Genomic DNA, 22923 nt, shown 5'->3' on the forward strand with positions numbered 1-22923 from the left:
GTTAATCAACAGAAATATGCTAAGGAATTATTAATCAAGGTTGGTATGACAAGTTGCAAGGCCTGTTCCACACCTAGTAAACCTCGTAATCAAATTCTTACTATTGAAAGAGAATCACTGAAATATCCTACTTTGTATCGCAGTCTTGTCAGAGCATTACAATATCTCACTTTCACCAGACCAGATATAACTTACTCTGTGAACACAACTTGTCAGTTCGTGGCCAATCCCACTACTGCACATTTTTTATTGATTAAACTTATATAGTGGTATCTTCCAGGTACACTCCAATATGGTATCACCTTCTCTTCTGATCCTATGGAACTCAAAGCTTTCAATGATGTCGACTGGGCTGGCGACACTTCAACACGACATTCAACAACTAGCTTTGTGGTTTTTCTCGGTTCTAATCCAATTTCGTGGCAACCCAAGAAACAGGGATTCATTTCTGGCAGTTCCACCGAAGCTAAGTATAGGGCTCTTGTCAACACAACTGCTGATATACTGAAGGAGAAACCCATTGGAAGACAAACACTTAGATTATCTTTTGTCATTATCACATGTTAATTCCTTGTAAATCCCTTTTACTTATCTTGATAGAATTAGACTTCTATCTAGACTATGTGTACTTATCACAACTTGTAATTGGTTCCCATAAGTAATACACGCATGCCACTGTTGAATGTGTGGCTTTAGAACATCTCTTTCATGGTAATCAAAGCACAAGATTAACCTCCGATTCGATCCTTTGAATTTGTTTTTTTCCTTCTCTGTTTTTTTTTTCAATGGTCTCGTCTTCCTCTCATGATGCTCTTTCCATTCCTTCTTTCTCCAATGTTATCACTGTTCGCTTGGATAGGAACAACTATCCTTTGTGGTTCGCACAAATCCTTCCTCTTCTACGAAACTGTCATCTCCTCACTTTCATTGACGGTTCATCTGACTGTCCTCCTGCCTTTGTTATTGACGACGCTGGTAAACCCACCGACGCTGGTCCTCCCATGGATCAACGGCTTGAGAAACAGAATCAGCTTCTCCATGAAGTTGAAGATTGGATCCAAAAGGATTAGCTGGTCCTCTCATGAAGCGATATGCCTCTCACAATCAGAATCGACTTTTCCAGCTTTGCAGTGAACTTCTTTGCACTATGCACAGTGACTCTTCTATTTCTGACTATCTTGATCGGGTTAACTTCATTGCTGATAACCTTGCGTTGTTCAGGTCTAAAGTTGATGAAGGTGACTTGGTTGCAGTTGTGATGAACAATGTTTGGGCTCTCTATGAAACCACCGTCAACTCTGCCTAAGCCTGCGACACTCCTATTTCCTACGCTAATCTTGAAGCCTTACTCCTTAGTGCTAAATGTCGGGCCTCTGCGTACCAGGTTCCCTCGTATGTTGCTGGTTCCACTGCTTTGGTTGCTGATCGTGGTCGCGGCACTCCGCGTGGACATGTTCTTTCTCCTCTTCTCGAGGAGGTGGTCGTGGCTCTTTTCGCTGTGGTTTCTGTGGCTCATCTTCTCCTCTTTTTGGTGGTCGCAATTCTGCTAATTCTTCCAGTGCTGGTTCTTCTCAGTATGGCATTCTTGGCTCACCTCCTGCTGCTTCGGGTTTTTATAGTTCTTCTGGGTCGTCATCTGGTGCACCTCGTGTTCAATGTCAGATTTGTGGTCGCCTTGGCCATTCCGCTATCAATTGTTACAACCGTATGAATTTAGCATATAAAGGTTGCGTTTCCTCCCAGATCCTTAGTGCCATGGCTGCTCAGTCTGCTGCCCCCTCTACTTCTCCTGCTTGGCTTATGGATACGGGTGCTAACTCGGATCTCACTCATGATTTAGGCAACTTGTCTCTTGCCAATGACTATCGTGGGCACGATCAATTTGGTGGTGTGCTCGATGGCACAGGTTTAAATATCACTCATATTGGTCAATCTTCTGTATCTTCTCCTGCTACCATTTTTGCCTTCACCGACGTTTTGCATTGTCTTCAATCCTCCAGTCATCTTATTTCTGTTAATAAATTTGCTCGTGATAACTGCTGTTTTTTCACCTTTGATCCATCTTATTTTCTCATTCAGGACTTGGAGACGGGGACGATTCTTTTTCGAGGCAAAAGTGAGAACGGTCTCTACCCTTTTTCATTTTCATCAAATAAAACCTCTTCCTTGGGTCATGTTGTGTTCGTTGGCACTTGTGTTGATAACAATGTTTGGCATTCCCGTTTGGGGCACCTGTCTTCACCTATTTTAAAAATTTTAATTTATAGGAATAAATTGCCTATACTTGGCTAAAAAACTAAGCATAATTTTATTTGTCATTCATGCCCATTGGGCAAAAGTATCAAATTACCATTTTCTTCTTCTCTGTTTGCCTCTACTGCTCCTCTTCAATTAATTCATTCTGATATGTGGTGTTCGTCTACTAAATCTGTTTCTGGTTTTCTCTACTACGTTTTATTTGTGGGAGAATTTTCTCGTTATTCATGGATTTATCCCATGAAGTATTCTCTCATTTTAGTAAATTTAAGGTGCTTTGGTGAAAAAGATGTTTTCTACTATGATTAAAGTTTTTCAAACTGATGGTGGGGGTGAATACCTTAATAAACCTTTTCATGCCTTTTTGGCCCATCATGGTATTCATCATCGCCTTTCTTGTCCCCATCAACCTTAGCAAAATGGACTTGCTGAATGTAAACACCGTCACATTGTTGACACTGGGCTTACATTTTTTGCTCATGCTTCTATGCCTTCCTTCTATTGGGTTGGGGCCATGCACACTGCTGTCTATCTAATTAATCGTCTTTCATCCAAAATTTTACATTATACTTCTCCCTATCACCTTCTTTTTAAAAAAGCTCCTCAATATCACATCATGAAAACTTTTGGTTGTGCATGCTTTCCCTATCTTCATCCTTATAATTCCACTAAACTTCAGTTTTGCTCTGCCAAATGTGTTTTCTTAGACTATTCACTTAATCAAAAAGGTTATTGGTGCTTACATTTATCAACTCAAAGAGTCTTTCTTTCTCAACATGTTGTATTTGATGAAAACAATTTTTCCTTCCGTGAGACTGTTTCGCAGCATGCTTTGGATTGATCCTCCCCCCCTCCGGTCCACGTCCCACCTCTTCTTGTTACTAGCCCACTTCCTACCCGGCCCATGCCTGCTCCTGTCTCCCCAAATCCACCATGTCCTAGCTCAACTCCATCCCGGCCCACCACCACTATTCTCACATATCGTCGCGATCCCTAACGCCTCATTGCTACTTTTTCTCCTCCTCCTGATCCCTATATTCCTCTGTCCAGCACCTCATCTACCTCTGATACTTCCTTGGTAAGCACTCCCATTCCTCATTCCATGGTTACTCGTGCTAAAGATGGTATTCATAAACCCAATCCTAGTTATGCTCATCATGCTTTACTGGCAGATTTCTACTAATGCTCTTGTTGAGCCCACTTCTTTCAGTCAAGCTAATACATAGGTTGAATGGCGGCGTGCTATGGCGAATGAGTTCAACGCCTTGCAACGTGCTCGCACATTGGTGTTGGTGCCACCCACTTCTCACATGAACATTTTGCCAAATAAATGGGTTTTTTGTATTAAACGCAATTCTGATGGGTTGATTCAACGTTACACAACCTGTTTGGTGGCTAATGGGTTTCATCATTAAAAGGACCTGGACTATGGTGAACCTTTTAGCCCTATAGTCAATTACTCTACCATTCGCCTTATCTTGGCCCTATATGTCCAGTTTAATTGAGATGTGCGTCAGTTGGATGTTCATAATGTCTTTCTTCATGGGTATCTCTCTGAAGATGTGTTTATGAAGCAGCCCATTGGTTTTGTGGACCCCCAATCTCCTCATCATGTCTGCGAGTTAAAACGTTCTCTTTATGGGCTCAAATAGGCTCCCTGCGCCTGGTTTCACTGTTTTTCTACCCACTTGGAGCATTTGGGCTTTACTGCTTCTACTGCGGACTCCTCCTTATTTATTTTTATTGATGGGCCAGTTCGTCTTTATTTATTAATCTATGTTGACGATATTCTTATTACAGGCAATGACCCTGGCCGTATTACTCGCCTCATTACAGACTTAGGTCGCTTATTCTCCATCCAGGACTTGGGCCTTGTTCATTATTTTTTGGGTATGGAGGTTGCTCGCACCCCTGTGGGCTTATCACCTTCTCTTCTGATCCTATGGAACTCAAAGCTTTCAATGATGTCGACTGGGCTGGTGACACTTCAAATCGACATTCAACAACTAGCTTTGTGGTTTTTCTGGGTTCTAATCCAGTTTCGTGGCAATCCAAGAAACATGGATCCATATCTCGCAGTTCCACCGAAGCTTAGTATAGGGCTCTTGTCAACACAACTATTGATATACTGAAGGAGAAACCCAGTGGAAGATAAACACTTAGATTATCTGTTGTCATTATCACATGTTAATTCCTTGTAAATCCCTTTCACTTATCTTGATAGAGTTAGACTTCTATCCAGACTCCATGTACTTATCTCAACTTGTAATTGGTTCCTATAAGTAATATACGCCTGCCACTGTTGAATGTGTGGCTTTAGAGCATCTCTTTCAATTACTTGGATTCGTCATCTCTTAGCCAATTTACATGAATTCTTCCCTGACCCTCTATTGCTCTGTGATAATTTGTCTGTCTTGGCTCTTAGCTCCAATCCTATATACCGTTCTTCGATAAAAAATATGGATATTAACTTTCACTTTGTTCGCGAGAACGAGTGCAATGCAAGGATCCTATTGAGGATCAGACTGCTGATGTTCTTACCAAATGATTACACATGGTCCTGTTTTTCACAGGCATTGTACCAATCTCAGACTCAAGTTTACCTTGCTGAGATTGAGAGGGGGTGTTAATCATACTGTATTAGTCTTAGAGTTGTTATAATCAGTTCAGACAGCTGTAAAGCCCATGTGCTCATCACGTGGGTTAGTTAGTGAGAATACTTAAGCTAAGTCTGGACTCTGGAGTATATAAACTATAGCTTAAAGCTTGTAATCATTCAATGAATTGAAACCTCTGTATTTCATTCTCTCTATTCTTCTTGAACTTTCTCCAAGCTTTCGTCTTCGTTCTCATTCTGTTATCGGGCTCTCCTTACTGGGCCGGGTTTTCAAACGAATGAGAGTAGACAAATTTTGAGTCAAAATTCGATAAGGTTAGCCCAACTCAGTCCTAAGTCAAAGAAGAAGGAAACATAAATCAATCTGACCCATACACGTTTATATCATAAGATTTTGGTACTTATGACATCTCAGATTTTGTTGCTCACGGAAATCTCGATCTTTGTTTCTTGTCTTTAACATTGGCCAACCTACAAAATCACTGAGAAAAACGTTTAAAATTCCTTCTTCCCTTTTTTATTTGGGGTGAAAAATATCCTATTTAAAATACATAGATCCTATTGCCAATGTGTACCATGTGAATTTCAAAGTGGTGACGTTCTTAGCATAACTTGTTAGTGGGAAACAATCCAAATCCAATTTGTGTTTGACGGTCCAAGCTTGCGTTCTACCTATATGTCCTTTGTAATGATAATGTCGGTTTCTTCAATTTAGATTGCCATCCACTTATATGTTCAATTTAGGGCACGTTCGAGACTGTTTATGGAATGACTAAACACGTTTTATGAAAACTAAAAACATCTTTGACAAAGTTTGATATGAAAACTTAAAAGTGATTATGGGTCATAAAATTGTTTTATGAAAAAGCACCTCTGGAGAAGTAAGAAGGAATTGAATTTTTAATAAAAATTTTGACATGTATTTCTAATAAAAGCATTTATGAGCATAAGTGTTTCCTACAAAAGCAGTGTTCGATGGGAGTTAAACTCTTTTGTTCATTTTTCTATTCAAACTGAGATTGTGGTAGAAGCATAAACTCCTGTCCTGATCTACAATCCCAAAACCCTAGTTGGGTTCTTGCATTTGATCTCCTATAGAAAGCTGACAAGTCACTGATTTCAAAGGTGGCAAGGATAAGAATGAAATGAGAGAAGGGTTTCTGTTCTTCTAACACAGACTCATGAACATGGGTCTCATATTCTTCTAGTTTAAGGGATGTGCTGGCATGTGATGCATTCTATAGACAAGACAGAATTTATGTAGATACTGAAAAAGGCTATTGATCTCTCATGTTCAAGTAAGAATAAAAATGTGGGTTTTAGTTTTACATTATCTAACAATTGTAAAATGAGCTTATCTGTATTCTGCACTAAAAGTCAGATTTTCATTTGAGACACAATGACAAGTAAAAAAAAAAATAACATTATTTTTTGAACGACCAATGCACCAACCCCATTTTATACTATTTTTTTCCTCCTATATTAAATGGAAGCTTCATACCGTTTTACATGAAGATTTTAAGTCCTGGAAATCTACCATTTTCAACTTTGATACAATTTTAAATCCAAGAAAGTTGTCCTTCTGCTTGTTTAATTAGAGTATTAATAGTCATAGTTGCATAGGTGCATGACACATTTCATTCTAGCATCTATAGGCAGGCCTTTATTCTCTCTCTCTCTCTCTCTCTCTCTCTCTCTCTCTCTCTCTCTCTCCCTCTCTCTCCTTTTGTTATGGATCCCTTTAGAAACATTTTCAGCATAGAAGGATGCAGCAGTAGTGAATCTGGTTGGACAACATACATTGCATCTCCCATGCAAGAAGATGATGCTGAATGCAGAAATATTGAAGATGCTGATTATGACAACCATAATCGCATTACATATCACACAAAGGATAAAATAGGCAAAGATGACAACGAGAGTGATGATTCCATGGCTTCTGATGCTTCCTCTGGCCCAAGCCATCATCATTACCTTGTTTCTTCTAAAAGTAAAGACAGCAAAGCTGCTGCTGGTTTCGGTTTCAAGCACGACAACAAGCAGTCTAAGCACAAGAGCACAAGAAAACAAGAGAAGAAAAGTGGTGAAAAGAGCACCAAGAGGAAGTGAGAACTCAGTGCTAGGTCATGACACTTGAAGGTGGCGCTGCTACCAGTCCTGCTCAAAGGGGGCAAGTTATAGTTGTCAATTAAAACAGACTCTTGCATACTTTGAGTCTAATCTACACTCTTGTCCATCAAGTACCTTCAGAATAGTGTTTGCAAATGCGGTTCCTTCTGCTGTGGCGCCTATAAGGGAGCTCTCGTCGTTTTCTATAAGCTTGCAGATGAGAAGAAAATGTATATTCTTTCTTTTATATCTACCATTTCAGACAAGGAAGCATACATATTTCATTTTTCTTTCACAGAGTTCTTGATTCCACCAATCTTGTTTAGAACTTATGCATATCATGGGACATTCTTAGCTGTTCTAGAAAAGAACCAGCATGGAGCTGTTCATCTACTCTTCCCAGGCCTTACAACAGTAATCAGCATAGAGAAACATCATGCAAAAGCGTCAGGTTAGATTTTGTCATCACTATAAAGGAGATAAGTTACTGTTATTTTGTTATGCAAGCATGAAATCATGATGTCTAGCTCAATTTCATCGATTCACCGAAAGAAAATACTAAATAATTTTTTTTTTACTTATTAGTTGGTACAACTGAGGTAGCAGTAGGTTGTAGTAAGGTGAGCAGGGAAGATAGTTCTACAAGTTTACTCATTACAAATTTTCTCAACAATAATGTATTGTGTATGAGTGTTTGAGCCGCTGTCTCATGTGTCTATATGAACCAATAGTGTGTACATTTGCTGGAAAGAAGAAAGATCAAAAGCCACACAAAAAAGAAATTACCAGTAAAGCTTCCCAATTATGATGCAGAATGTGTAAGTTATAAGCTATGAACCCAACAGGGTGTATGTTGTGCTGGAAAGAAGAAAGATAAACATACAAAGACAAATGCCAACTATGAGTAGTTCTGCCCCAGATGTGCAAGCAACAGCAAAGCAAATACCAAATATGGGCTGTCCTTCAACTTCAAGAATATTCTAGCACATATAAAAACAGAATCTGTCATTTTTAACAAAATCTGTCTGCAGTTAGATATTGCCCCAGTTTGTAAGAATGAGAAGAATGTTTGGTGTAGTTTTGGAAGTAAAATAAAATGACCGAATGATAAATCTCAGTCACTTCTAACAACAGAAACCGAATGATATATCAACAAAACCAAATACATTGGTTTTTTTTAGTACAAGCGATAGTCTAACCTACAAGAGAGGGAGATTTCTCTCACACACACACAACCAAGATGCCAAGATGCCATGGAGTTTCGAACTTGAGACCTTTCGTCTACAAGTCAAAGCCATTTTTCACTCAGTTAGACCATGTTCGCAAAATCAAATACATTTAAATGGGAAAGAAGAATAGCTCTTCCTGCAATTAACATCTCTTTTGATCATAGATTATCAGGAGAAGTTAGGACACAAATTTACAATTTCTTTGGAGAAATGAGAACTGAATTTAATAGAGAAACTGAAACACGTCTCTTTGCCTTACCTTTTGTCTTATTATTCATCTAGGTCAACAAAAGGATCAGATCTTAAAAAAAGTATCCCCACCAAGAGTTTTTGTGGTACTTTAGTATTCGGGAATATGGTTTGTTACAACTGAAGGCAATATGAATACAAGTTTTGACAGGTGGAATATAGTTCTTTAGCTTAGAGTCAACCAAAGTAGAGCATGGGTGGAAAAATGTTCATGGTTGACAACCAATTTAGGCTTTCTGGGCCCTAATGCACAGCTGTGGTAGGTAGCTAACCAGATTTGGTTCATTTAAAGTGAATTAGCACATGCTAGCCACATTATTCAAATCGTGAAACGCATTTACACACAAAAAGCAAAGTAAAAAAAGCTGTCAATAACGGAAGGAAAAATTACAAAGAGGGAAAAAAAACACCTGCAGAACATTGAGGAATATAAGAAAGTTTCTTCATTGATTTTCATCTTCCAACATTACAGTTTCAGAATGCTACCCCACAGTCCTCCACAATGACTAGAATTACATCTTCCAAAAATGAAAAGGGCTGTGGGGGTGACAGATCTGCCAAAAGTACAAGCATAACAAACCAAATCTAATGCACACTCCTTGATTTAAATAAAATTGATAAAAGAGTTGGCTGAAGCTCTGCCCAGCATAAAATCGTCAGCAGAAATTATTGGGATAAAGGAGAGTTCTGCTTAAGTAGAATGCCAAAGAAGATGGACTTAAATCTTTGACTGTTTGGCAATTTTGAACCATTCAGTATGGAAAGCACCTTCTACATCAGTTCTTTCATATGTATGAGCACCAAAGTAGTCTCGCTGAGCTTGGACCAAATTAGCCGGCAGTCTCTCCCTCCTGTAGCTGTCAAAATAAGCAAGACTAGCTGACATACCTGGGGTGCTGATGCCTGAGTTGATAGCAAGGCATACCACCCTTCTCCAGGCAGACTGCCTCTCAATGATCTCCTTTGAAAACTCTGGGTCCACAAGAAGATTTGCAAGATCAGCATTCCTATCATATGCCTGCTTAATTCTGTCCAGGAACACTGCTCGAATGATGCAGCCCCCCTTCCAAATCCTAGCCAACTCCCCCAACTTCAAGTCCCATCCCTGCTCAATACTCTTTGCACGGATAAGATTCATCCCTTGTGCATAACTGCATATCTTGGATGCATAAAGAGCTTGCCTCACATCATCGATCAACTTTGCCTTATCCACCTCTGGGGCAGTCAAGATATCACCAAAACCAGCTGATTTGAACACTTTAGCTGCTTTAACCCTCTCTTCCTTTAAACCACTGAGGAACCTTGCATCCAAAGAAGATTCAATTGTGGGAGCTGCAACTGATAGTTCAGCAGCTTGCTGAACAGTCCATTTACCAGTACCCTTCATGCCAGTCTTGTCCAAAACCTTGTCAACCAAATATCCATCTCCCTTATCATCCTTGATTCCAAATATATCTGCAGTGATTTCAATCAGGAAGCTCAGAAGCTCTCCCTTGTTCCACTCTGAGAAAACGCTTCGGAGTTCCTCATTTGACAGCTTTCCAACTGACTTCAGTACATCATAAGCCTCTGCTATCAGCTGCATATCACCATATTCAATCCCATTATGAATCATCTTAACAAAGTTACCAGACCCACCTTTGCCAATGTAAGTCACACAGGGGCCACTGTCTGGAACTTGAGCTGACACCTTAAGAAGAATGTCTTCAATGTACTTATAGGCCTCAAAGGATCCTCCAGGCATCATAGAGGGCCCATATCGAGCCCCCTCTTCACCACCTGAAACTCCCATTCCAAGGTAAAGAAGACCTAATTCAGCCATGGCTTTCGCCCTCCTCTCAGTATTCTCATACCACTCATTACCCCCATCAATAATGCTGTCACCCTTCTCCAGGTAGACGGAGAGGGTCTTTATGGTCTGGTCAACAGGTGCCCCAGCCTTGACAAGCATGATAATGACCCGAGGTTTCTGGATTGACTTAACAAAAGATTCAGGATCATGGAAGCCATAAAGGGGAAGATTTCCTTCATTTTTAGCTCGCTCGACAGTCTCATCAACTTTGGAGGTAGTTCTATTATATACTGAAATGGGGAAGCCTTTCTCTGCAATGTTGAGGGCCAAATTTTGGCCCATGACAGCCAAACCAGCAAGGCCTATTCTTGTAGGTTTCGGTGGTGCAGCCATCTTTTCCTCTGTCTGACATTTGGAATTGTTACTTAGTGTCAGACGAGACAGAAAAATATGAAATACAGATCTAAGAACCTTAGTCCGGAAAACAAAATGTCAGGATGATTTGATGAAATCCACAAACCACGAATAGATCTTAAACATAATTTCACAGGGAATCAATATGTATCTGGATTAGTTCACTGATAAGGAGTAATCATGCATTCCTAGCATTATATATAAGATCAACGATATTAAACATAAAACATATGAAGCTCAGATGGATTATACTAAAATAACAAATCTAATGAACAAAGATGATACTCCAGTAACAATCCAGTAAACACTTACTTATACAGTACAATTGTTACGATCGAGTCAACAGACAAAAAAAAAGGCCAAACTTTTACACTAGAGTATATCCAGTAAAGCTAACCAAGTTAAACGAGACCCACTTATTCTTTACTTATTGATAAAGACAAACAAGCAAATGAGAAGGACAGAATCTTCAAAGTCTAGAACCCATCAACCAAAATGAGTGGACGACCTAAAAAGCATGATCTAACAAATCTGAAAAGTCCCAAAAGCCACAGATCAATACGAAATCATATTCAGAGTTAAGATCATGAGCAAATCGATAACACAATAGTAAAACAAACAGAGATCAGCAATGGGACAATAAAAAAACAAACGCTCTGCTTGATCAGAGAAAACCAATTGAAAATTTAGAAAAGCTAGTGGCTTTAACTGCTGTAATTGAAGATAACGATTCAATTGCATTTACAACGAGTTTTCAGCAACCAACCAAGTATAGCAGAGTAAGCGACCATTTTGATCAAAACCCAGAAATCGAAAGGATACAAACCTGAACGTTTTCTTCTCTAACGAAAGAACTGGATTGAAAATCTGAGCAAAACCAAGAAGGCGAAGATCTGGGTTAGGCAGACAACAATGATTAATAATTGCGGAAAAAAAAATATATAACGCAAGAAGGAAAGTGCTCACCTTTTATTCCACAAAAGGTTTCGTCTTTGAGAGAGTCAAGATTGGCCACTGGTTGGGTAGGTGAGGTGAGGTGGACAAGCCGTCGTTGAAGATGGGTTAGGTGAAGAATTGAAAGTCCAATTACCAATATATCACAACCGTTGGTTCACTGGTGCAAGAGCAATTTCATTCTTATTACGTGTATTATTGTAACTTCATTCAACATATGTCACCCATTACATCATTAAACATTGTTAACATATAACTCAAGAGTCTTGATTCAATTACGATGGGAAATTCTTTTTGGGTGTAATGGTTGCATTACCAGTGTTATAATATTAGTGAATTGATAATATCATGTAATCGTGTGATCATATTGAAAAATTTCTCAAATTCAATACCTACATTATGGTGTGACCATATTTGAGAAAAAATATATTTTCTTTTTTAACATAATTTTGGAATTATATAAGAAAAGAAATTTATTTTATGAGATTTCTAAAATAAAGCAAGTGCATCTGACCTGGGCATTGTTTGAGTCGATGCCTTTGCTAACTAATTAATAATCCGACTGTAAAATATATGCATTAAGCATGCACATTTGTCATGTCAACATGATGTCATTGTCACCAAAACTAATAATAAAGGATATAACATTCTAACTTTCAACATTGTAGCTTTTCAAGGCTGAACGACAATCTATGCGTCTTACGTTTTGTTTTGTTGTTTTACATATTCTTGATGAGAGTGTTTGGTTGGGTAGAGAGTACTTGGTTGGTTATTACTTATGAACTTATGGCTAAAGTAATAAGCAGTCTGAATCTGTCCAATTACATGTACTTCAAAGTGCAAAAGAATCATTGCTACGTATACATTCCCAATCTGGCTGTTTACAATCCATGGTCGACATGAATAACAGATACAACATTAACACAAGCATAACAGACAGCTTTCCAAAAGAGAAAACAAAAAGGACATGACTTCTCACTGAGCTTCGCTCTGAGGTTGCAACTAAAGAAGGAATTCAAAACTTGTGAGAATTAGTAGATAGTGACAGACAGTAGCTGCGGCTCACCCACGAACGAACTTGGAGCAGTGAAGATGGTTTGGTTATCTATAAGCCAAAATTGCACATCTGAACAAATTCCATATCGTTGTCCAGATAATACGTCCAGAGTTTCTTGTATTGGTTCATAGCAATGTCCAGCCAAGGTTTCATGTTTCCATTATAGTGAATGACTGCAGCATTTCTAATCTCATCCATGCTAATACTGGGATTGTACCCCAGCCCTAGGACATGCCAAGATTTGTCCAACGACTTTGTCGTTGAGTAGAACGTAATCAGCCCCGGTGGAAGAGTCCCCAACTTCCACAGAGTCCGGTCCTCATTCTGCAAAATTCATCGACAAGAAATATTCACTCATGTATGATGTATCCCACAGTCAAACTAGTAATAGCAAAATTTTACTTCAACTACATATATGGCGCCATTTGGGTAGCAATTTTGAAGTGAAAATCACATATTTTGATATTTAAAGAAAAACTATATACTGTGAAATGCTAACCCAAATGGCACTTAAATCTTTCGAAACACAAGAAATTTGAGCACAAGGAAAAAAAGCACTTACCAAGTTCTGCCAGTAATGGTACTGCTCTGTGCATTTCTCCTGCCTCCAAGCATCAAGATCAAAAATATTCATCCCATATGCCCAAGCGCAAGCCCTGGGATTGAACCTCTCTCTAATAAGAGGGTGTGAAAAATTCAAATATTGGGCGTATCGATGGAAGGACCCAAAGCAGGTCTCAACAGCTCCATTCACCTTCCCATCCAAATCAATCTTCCATAATCCTGTCAAGTCTTTTTGAACCACAACATCATCATCCAAAAAGAGAATTTTGTGCAGTTTTGGATACATCTCCGGCAAATAAAACCGAAGGTGATTCAACATTGACAAGTACTTGGGGTTCCTATATTTCATGTTATGTGTATCCGTGGTAGCATTCTCTGCCCGATTCTCAAAGTAGAACTTCTGCAACTTTGCTGACTCAAGTTGCCTCAATACTGGCACATACGAAGAATTCAAGAAAGTAAAATCTTCTACTGCCTTCACCTCCACATATGCACCCCGTTCCACAGGCCTCATCTTAAACCAAACCTTCATCGGTGCAAGATTCATCCTATCTGTAACAACATGGAAAACATGTTTCCACGGTTCATCAGAATTATTCACCACAGATCGTATCACCACCGAGACAGCAATCACATTATCTGAAAAGATCGCATAATGGTACAAACTAGGGTCCTCAAATTCGGGGCTTGGTTCCTCTTCCTTGTACTTCTCTGGATGTGAAATTCTTTCCTCAACCAGCCTCATGGCCAAACAATGCAAGCTTTTTGGTATTGATTTTGCAGCGATCGAGCTTGCAAATGCCCCATTCTTCTTTGCTTTTATAAGCAACTCATTAACAGCAAAAATGGTATCCTTCAACTTCTGAATCTTGAGCTGATTATCATAATTCTCCTTTGACTCCGCAATCATTAACCGAGCAACTTTGACCTTATCCTTTATCTCCTTCTCAAAATGCCTCAAAACATCCTCATCCAAAGGACCGTCTGATTCAAACAACGCAGACCGGTAACTCGGTTTCATTTGAAGATTGGAGATATTCGACGCCAAATCATCAAACATTCTCATTTGTCTAGATATCTCAAGCTTAAGCTTCCTGGCGTACGCAGCATAGGCATTCACCAGAGTAACATGATCATTCGCTTGCTTATATATCAAATCTAATCTTGTTTTCAGAGGGTCAGAATTTAAAGCTAAAAACGTCCTACGCATGTACGCGTTTCCAGTGGTTGGAAGTGCCTGCATTAATTAAACACCAAGATTAAAACTTGAATTATGTCTAACACTAACAGTAAAAATTGATATGCGGGTTTTGCTTTGTTCTAAAATTTCTAAATGGGAATTTCTTTTCAAACGCTAGAAAATAATGAAATTTGGGTATTGCTTCAATCTGAGATTTGTTCAAAGGTAAAATCAGAATTTGGGTTGTGCTTAATCGGTGAAATTGACATCTGGGTTTTGATAAAGCTTTGACATTTCAATCTGAATCTAAAGAAGAGAAAATGGATAGGGAAGAGAACATACAGAGTCGTGATGTGGAGTTGAAGGATTTGTGGTGAAGAGAACAGAGAGCGTGGCAATGAAGAGCAGAGAGAACATAGCCGACACAAAGATCCGATACGAGAAGAAGCTCCGGAGGCTGAACCCACCAAACCCTGACCCTCCTCCGCCTCGGCTACCTCGCACGGCCACCGCCATTGGAGCAAAGCGACGACGTATCCAAGGACCAAGCTTGGATCAGAACGCGCTTGACCTCAAAACTAGTAGCAGAGTTTCTGCTCTCAGCTGATTGGAAAGTGGGTGATGAGAAATCTGAAGCTGATCGGAAGTGTCGACTGTGTGTTTGCGTGTGAGATCTCTAAGCTGGGTGTGATGTGACGACCAAGTGAGAGTGGAAGAAATCAAACTTCCAAGTTCGAAGAGATCTATCATCCGTGTCGGTGTTTGTTAAATTTCTTTAATAAAAATATAGTTGTAATAAGATATTGGAGAGTGACTGTCTGTAGGTAGTGGAACTTGGAAGGAAGTGGGACCACGCAGTAATTTGTCCTTTTTTTTTTTTTTTTTTAAATTACACAAAATAATTTGGATCCAATAATTCCAGTTGTTCATGAACACAAAGTAACTTGTAGACAATGTAATTTAATTTGTTCATGAGTTATATAAAATAAAATAAAATAAAAAATTAAAGCATAGTGAAATAATAGAGTTGATAGTTGGGTTGAGCTCAACCCCATCGATCGATTTAATTCAACCTCAATTCGTCGGGTTGAACTTAGGTACATATATTTTCAACTTGACAGTAATTGAAGTCTAGTTTAAGATATAAAAAAATTCGATCAAAAGTTTAAGATCTAAATTGAGGGGAAACATATGTTTTTTGGAATCATAGCTGCTCATAAGGGGTGCCATCTTCGACATGCTTGTGTATTAAGTTCTCTCGTGCACATTCTATAGTGAGGGCTTTATATATGGCTCGTATGTGAGATCTTATCTCTTAATTGTTGGATTAAATTGATTAGCCGTTGAATCAAATTGATTAGCTTGATCCAACGGTTAAGAAATTAAAACTCACCTAATATAGGCCCTCACTATAGAATGACTCCACACAACCAATGATTTTGGAATGACGTTCTAACTTGCTCGAGTTACCACCCTAATAAGAATAAGGTCCAGAAAGCTGCTAAGACAAAGCCCATTATCTTTTTGAGTGACAATGTGCCAGGCCCATGCAAATAGGTATCAAGATCATTATTACCAAAAACCCAATGAGCCTTTGAAGTTTGTAAGGGGCCTGATCCAATGGATCGTCAACCTCCCTACTAAATAATGGTTAATTTATTTTCTCCAATATTCACTGAAAATTAAAAGTATAAGTAACTGAAGTTTGAAATGGAAATCTGGCTAGCCGTTAAAGATAACATGCATTGCTCAAGCCTCTCTCTTCCCGCTCCCTCCAAACTCCCACTGCCACCTTCTCTCAGACCTCAGAAAAGCCCCAATTTTGATTCCCTCAATAACCGTCTGATCAGCCACATCAATGTGGGTCATCTCCGCAAAGCAATCACCACCCTTGATCTCATGGCCCAGCGCGGGACTCATCCAGATCTCCCCATCTACTCCCTCCTCCTCAAGTCCTGCATCAGGTCCCGGAATTTCGACCTAGGAAGACTCGTCCACGCCCGGCTGGTTCACTCACAGCTCGAACTCGACCCGGTCGTCCTGAACTCACTGATTAGCTTGTACTCAAAATCTAGGGACTGGAAAAAGGCAAATTCAATCTTCGAAAATATGGGAAATAAGAGAAATTTGGTTTCTTGGAGTGCCATGGTGTCTTGTTTTGCGAACAATGATATGGGATTGGAAGCTATTTTGACATTTCTTGATATGCTTGAAAATGGGTTTTACCCGAATGAGTATTGCTTTGCTTCGGTGATTCGGGCATGTTCGAATGCCCAGAAAATTCGGATTGGGAATATAATTTTTGGGTCAGTAATCAAAAGTGGGTATCTTGGGTCAGATGTGTGTGTTGGGTGCTCGTTGATCGATATGTTTGCAAAGGGTAGTGGAGAGTTGGATGACGCATATAAGGTGTTTGAGACAATGCCTGAGACGGACGCTGTGACTTGGACTTTGATGATTACTAGGCTTGCACAAATGGGTTGCCCAGGAGAGGCTATTGATTTGTATGTGGATATGTTATGGAGTGGACTCATGCCTGACCAGTTTACACTAAGTGGCGTTATATCAGCTTGTACAAAGTTGGACTCATTGTCGTTAGGGCAGCAATTGCATTCATGGGTTATACGGTCTGGGTTGGCTTTGGGTCATTGTGTTGGGTGTTGTTTGGTGGACATGTATGCCAAGTGTGCGGCTGATGGATCGATGGATGATGCAAGGAAGATATTTGATCGGATGCCAAACCATAATGTTATGTCATGGACTTCAATCATCAATGGATATGTGCAGAGTGGAGAGGGTGATGAGGAGGCAATCAAACTCTTTGTTGGAATGATGACGGGTCATGTTCCACCAAACCATTTCACGTTTTCTAGCATTTTGAAGGCTTGTGCAAATCTTTCTGATCTGTGTAAGGGTGATCAGGTTCACTCCCTGGCAGTGAAACTAGGCCTTGCATCAGTTAATTGTGTGGGAAATTCACTTATTAGCATGTACTCAAGGTCTGGCCAGGTGGAAGATGCCCGGAAAGCTTTTGATATTTTGTATGAGAAAAATTTGATATCTTATAACACAATTGTTGATGCATATGCCAAGCATTCAGACACAGAAGAAGCCTTTGGACTTTTTCATGAAATTCAGGATACAGGATTTGGGGCTAGTGCTTTCACATTTTCTAGTCTCTTGAGTGGAGCTGCAAGCATTTGTGCAGTTGGTAAGGGTGAGCAAATCCATGCCCGGATTATAAAATCAGGATTTGAGTCAAACCAAGGCATTTGTAATGCTTTGGTTTCCATGTATTCCAGGTGTGGAAACATAGATGCTGCTTTTGCAGTGTTCAACGAGATGGAAGATTGGAATGTTATATCATGGACTTCAATGATCACAGGTTTTGCAAAACATGGATATGCGGCTGCAGCAGTGGAAATGTTCAACAAAATGCTTGAGGCTGGATTAAAACCGAACGAGATCACGTATATTGCTGTTTTGTCAGCTTGTAGCCATGCTGGTTTGGTTGCTGAGGGATGGAAACACTTCAAGGCAATGCAGAAGAAACATGGTATCATCCCAAGAATGGAACATTATGCATGCATGGTAGATTTATTAGGCCGCTCAGGATCCCTTGTAGAAGCCATTGAGTTTATTAACTCAATGCCTTTTACAGCTGATGAACTAATCTGGCGAACATTTCTTGGAGCCTGCCGAGTACATGGTCACATAGAGCTCGGGAAACATGCTGCAAAGATGATTATTGAGCAGAACCCACATGATTCTGCAGCATATAGTTTACTGTCGAATTTGTATGCTTCCAGTGGTCTCTGGGAAGAAGTAGCCAAAGTAAGAAAAGATATGAAAGAGAAGTTTTTGATAAAAGAAGCAGGTTCTAGCTGGATAGAGGTGAAAAATAAGATCCACAAGTTTCATGTTGGGGATACTTCACACCCCAAAGCACGGGAGATTTATGATGAACTGGATAAATTGGGTTCAAAGATAAAGAAAATAGGCTTTGTCCCCAATACAGATTTTGTACTTCATGATGTGGAAGAGGAGCAAAAAGAGTATTATTTGTTTCAACACAGTGAGAAAATAGCAGTGGCGTTTGGTCTTATTAGCACATCGAAATCGAAACCCATTAGAGTATTTAAGAATCTCCGTGTTTGTGGAGACTGCCACACTGCGATTAAGTATATTTCAAAAGCCACTGGGAGAGAAATAGTGGTAAGGGATTCAAATCGGTTTCATCATTTCAAGGATGGGACATGCTCTTGCAATGATTACTGGTGATGGTGTGGTATATTTCAAGCTGTAAATGATAGAATAATCTTCTAGAGGGAGATCTAAATTATTGAGAAATCTAATTTACGGTTTCCAACATTCAGTTCATAGCCCTTGCTTTGGAAGCTCTTGGTTGCTCATTGAGAATCTTTTAAGATTTGTCTGTAGGCTGTACAGTTCAAATTTGCAGATTTGTATTACTATTGATGTATACGCTATTTCATGATTTATTTTAATAAAACTGTATGCAGTTTTGTCCTACTTCTCACACTCATATTGGCTACAAATGATGAATTATATAGTTCATTAAAATCTCTAGATTAAGGTGAACGGCTAAAGATGAAGAATGGTGACTTGAACAACCTATAGATCATAAAAATATCCAGATTGAGGTGGACTGGAAGAAGAATGAGATGCATTGAGATTAAGATGGATAGATGCATTGCCGCCGTCACACCTATCTGTCCTAACAAGTTAATCTATAGCTGTTCTGTTGGCGGCTGATGCTGCACACTTAGGGGCCAATTCAAGCTGAGAACAAGATGTTTCTGTAACTACTAAAATTTGAGTTTTTTTCTTCCAGAAGTTTTATAATGGACAAGTTGGATTATAAGATTGGTAAGATAAAAAGGGCTATGTACTTGGAGAGGCCCTCTCTCATTTAAAATACTCTTTCGTGGTTAATTTGAATGCCGTGTCTGCTGCACAGGACTTCACAATTGAGGACTTAAAACAAAAGGTGGGATTGGTTCTTCAAATCAACAAGAATATAAAAATACTGCAACCCTTTTATTTTATGCAAAACGGCTATGGAGATTTTTGTTCTCTTTACATTCATTGTATTTAGAAGTAAAATATATTTGAGAAAGAGCATCCTAGGATTTTGAGATGGAACCTTTTGCTAGAGCTTTCCCAATATTCTGCTTTCTGGAAACTTTTTGCTGGAACTGAGCCTTGATTTTCTCTCTTCTGCTTTTGTCCTTTATCTTTGGCTCCCATTTGTGCACCTCTTTTGGTTTCTATTTCAAATAAATTCAAGAAAAAAGGAAAGTGGATAGACTGTTTGTGTGTGTAATATAATACAGTTCAATTCAGAATTATATTGCTAAACAAAAATCTTGAGGATTCACTCTGATGAGATCAAGTTTGAAATACTGTGGATTTGAGCTTGAGTTGGAGTCGGGATCAATTGCGTGGCAATTATATGTTCAGTATCATTAGAAGTCTATAATGCGCATAAAATGTCTAACACCAAAAACATTTGCCATCAAAACCAACTTAAAAGATAAGAAACAAACAATGATCAATTGAAACGTACATAAATAAAATATCAAGACTCTTATGTTTGCAGATCTTCCTAGGCAAATAAGTCATCACAGGGAAAGAGAGAGATGGAGGCTCTGAGCAATAGCCAAAAACAAGAGAGCAAATTACAAACAGTTCTTGGATTGATATGCTAGTGGATAGCTTTTTCTAAATGTCTTTCTTTTTATAGTAATTTTAATATGACGAACCAACTCCCATTTCACCACCTTTATTTCTGTGTCATGTCCAACTCTCCCCCACCATTGCCACTCATTGCTCCACCCATTGCATTGCCACTTTTTTTTTCCTCCTCCCTTTGCTCTAGTACACCTGACATAATTGCTACTTTCTACTTTCTGCAATAATCTTATTTTCTTCAAATATATAGTTATAAAAGGCCTGATAAATATCTGGTTTGTCAGGGTTTTCTTGGGAATTGTTTGATGATCAAGATTTTCTTGGAAAGATTCCATGTAAAAACAAACAGTCTTTAACTTCATGCAGCTAGTTAATAAGCATGAGTTTACATGATTAGGAAACTCATTTAACATATAGATAAGAAGAATCTATAGCTAAGAGATTTCCAATTTTATTGAGCAATGATTAATGAAAATGCTCAAAACATGTTATTGCCAATTTGCTTAGATCCTGATACATATTAAAAGTGAGGCAAGGACTGGTTGACTTCTATACAAACAGAAGATCACCATACATGGAAAATGGGAAAATTGGGAAAATGATAAAATTTCTTCTCCATCAGTATTAGCCTAGTAAATCCATTGAACTTGTGATGGACTGGTTCGAGGACTCGGATCTCAGATAAGCAGTGTTGCAAGGAACATCCTCCAGGTCTCTAAGTGAAGGATGGTAAGGACTATGCAGTTGCAAATCAGTGAGCATTTGGCGAAGCTCAGAAGCTTGCTCTTTGAGCTGAGCATTCTCTTGCAGAACCTTGTCATGGGACTCTGAAACATGGTTCAGCTTATCCACAAGTTGGTGATTCTCATTTCTGAGCCAAACCACTTGTGACCAGAGTTCATCCAGGTGCTTCTGCTTGCGCATACGTGATCTGCGGGCAGATTCTCTGTTAGATATCATTCTTCTCTGTTTCCTCTCATTGATGAGACTTAGCTGGTGCTCATCAGCTTCATCAGAAGTTGAGTTACTGCTGAAAGAAGATGGTTGCTGGGGATTATTAATTTCTTGAAGATGGGAGTTAGGGAATTGTAAATTGTATAATGGGCTCGAAAACCGGTTGAATTGAAATGGGATGGTGTTGCTTTGTGTGCTCATGCTAAAATGAGGAGGGTAGGGAGATGATGAACTTGAAGGAACTAGATAATGGAGCCCTGTGACCTCACCAGGCTGCATGGCTTCTTGAAGCTTTGAGTGGATAAATTCAAGGTCTTAGTGGTGAAGGTGAGTGGAGAGTACTGAATTTGGTTGTGTTAGAAGGGGGGAGAGAGGCTCGAGGAGAGGAGGTCTTTTATAGGATGAAAAGTGTGGCAAAGTGCCCTTAAAGGCTCAGCTGATTGGAACATCATGCACATCATGTCTCAATTTTATGCAGCATGCATGACATTCATCTATGTATACATGAATGCATGCAAAGGTTCATTTATGTGTTCCTTCATGCCCCATACGAGCATGAATGAATGGCTTCATGCATGTGTGCATGCTATGGTGCTCTTATGTACATACATGTGTAACATGGGGGATTACAAGTAGTGTTTGTGGATAATCATTTTTCAAATCAAATCTCTGCTTACATCACAGAGAGAGAGAGAGAGAGAGAGATCATATTATATGGGCAGTACAATTATTTTAATGGAGGAATGTTTTGGCAAAAATAATACAGTGCAGAGAAAATGGTTCAATAAGTCAATCTTAAATTTGGTGTGCCATTGTCAAGTCTATGCGGATGAATACTTGCTATCCAATAGATCCAATAGAGTCCTTGTGACGTAAGGAATGGAAAGAAATTAAAGAGGATTTAGAAAGGCAAACTCTTTTATACGTACTGGCGATATTAATTAAGGAGTTTAGTGACTCATCAGACACTTAAACCCTTTAAAATATTAATTAATCAAAACTGTACTTGAGATTAATTGGTTCGATTGATTGTCAACAACATCTGCCCTCTGAGGCATTTTTCAGGTACTAATCCGGTTTGTCTGTTTCATGGTAGAGAATGTCAAATTTCAGAACAGTTGGTTTCATGTTTGTGTCTGTGTCAAAAAGAAATGTAGAATTATGGATCTCCTACCTGCTCTGGTAAAATACGATGTAAGAATAATAATACTCAAATGAATACGTAGAGGACATAAAAAGTGAGATAGACAACAATCTTCTTGTCCACTTTTGCAAGCTGAGCTACAAAGGTGTAAGAATATATTCTCCAAGAAGCAAGTGCAATACGCAACTCAATTATTAGCAATCTGTGTTAATTACTATATTGGCCAGTCGAGGACAAATTGTTCTGGGCCAAGTTAGGGTTGCCTGGTTAAATATTTAAGCATAATTAATGGTGCACTTGGGGTCAAATTATGTCATCTGTATCAGAGAACAATGAGAAAAGATTAGCTTTTGTCCTAACCATTCGAACAAGTAGAAGTTACTGAGTGGAAAACTCTTGTTGTATAGTGGTGGGAATGGATATAAGGGACTTGTATGGATGTACTTTGAATTGCAGTCTTCCACTAACTGAAAAGCTTTTAATGGATGCAGAACCAAAATCATACTGACCAGCCAAATGCTCTCCTCTCACTCTCTCTCTCTCCCCCTACACCTGAGGGTTGGGTTGGGTTGGGTTGGGTCAAGTTGAGTGGACTGATTGGTCAACAATGTCATGAGACAGGTTTAGACTGCTCTATCTTTTCCTGTCTTGCAATTGTCCTTCCTCTGTTCCATCTTTCTCTCCATTTC

The 22923-nt window shown here is 39.1% G+C and overlaps 5 protein-coding genes across 7 annotated transcripts; 2 read left to right on the top strand and 3 right to left on the bottom strand.

Moving 5' to 3' along the window:
* The first annotated feature begins 6604 nt into the window (after positions 1-6604).
* LOC117621968 lies at positions 6605-6982 on the top strand. The gene has a single exon (XM_034352491.1). The coding sequence runs from the start codon at positions 6605-6607 to the stop codon at positions 6980-6982; it is 378 nt and encodes a 125-aa protein (XP_034208382.1).
* A 1898-nt stretch (positions 6983-8880) lies between these two features.
* LOC117620896 (6-phosphogluconate dehydrogenase, decarboxylating 2) lies at positions 8881-11820 on the bottom strand. 3 transcript variants are annotated; one of them, XM_034351142.1, is made up of 3 exons: positions 11633-11820; positions 11493-11533; positions 8881-10657 (listed from the first exon to the last, which is right to left on the bottom strand). In XM_034351142.1, exon 3 carries the CDS (start codon positions 10643-10645, stop codon positions 9179-9181), a length of 1467 nt encoding a protein of 488 aa, XP_034207033.1. In that variant the 5' UTR covers positions 10646-10657; positions 11493-11533; positions 11633-11820; the 3' UTR covers positions 8881-9178. The 3 variants fall into 3 exon arrangements, with proteins under 3 accessions (XP_034207033.1, XP_034207032.1, XP_034207031.1); XM_034351141.1 differs by having other exon boundaries at positions 11493-11559; positions 11633-11701; XM_034351140.1 differs by lacking the exon at positions 11633-11820 and having other exon boundaries at positions 11493-11622.
* Positions 11821-12419: 599 nt separating this feature from the next.
* LOC117621213 (probable galacturonosyltransferase 9) lies at positions 12420-15277 on the bottom strand. Its single transcript, XM_034351559.1, has 3 exons — positions 14764-15277; positions 13240-14478; positions 12420-13001 (listed from the first exon to the last, which is right to left on the bottom strand). Exons 1-3 carry the CDS (start codon positions 14935-14937, stop codon positions 12726-12728), a joined length of 1689 nt encoding a protein of 562 aa, XP_034207450.1. The 5' UTR covers positions 14938-15277; the 3' UTR covers positions 12420-12725.
* Positions 15278-16151: 874 nt separating this feature from the next.
* Positions 16152-18921, top strand: LOC117621215 (pentatricopeptide repeat-containing protein At3g49170, chloroplastic). Its single transcript, XM_034351560.1, has one exon. The coding sequence runs from the start codon at positions 16162-16164 to the stop codon at positions 18700-18702; it is 2541 nt and encodes an 846-aa protein (XP_034207451.1). The 5' UTR covers positions 16152-16161; the 3' UTR covers positions 18703-18921.
* Positions 18922-20754: 1833 nt separating this feature from the next.
* LOC117621216 (basic leucine zipper 43-like) lies at positions 20755-21436 on the bottom strand. The gene has a single exon (XM_034351561.1). It carries the CDS (start codon positions 21367-21369, stop codon positions 20761-20763), a length of 609 nt encoding a protein of 202 aa, XP_034207452.1. The 5' UTR covers positions 21370-21436; the 3' UTR covers positions 20755-20760.
* Between the last annotated feature and the right edge of the window lie 1487 nt (positions 21437-22923).

This window comes from Prunus dulcis, chromosome 3 (genome assembly GCF_902201215.1).
Source record: "Prunus dulcis chromosome 3, ALMONDv2, whole genome shotgun sequence".
NCBI lineage: Eukaryota > Viridiplantae > Streptophyta > Magnoliopsida > Rosales > Rosaceae > Prunus > Prunus dulcis.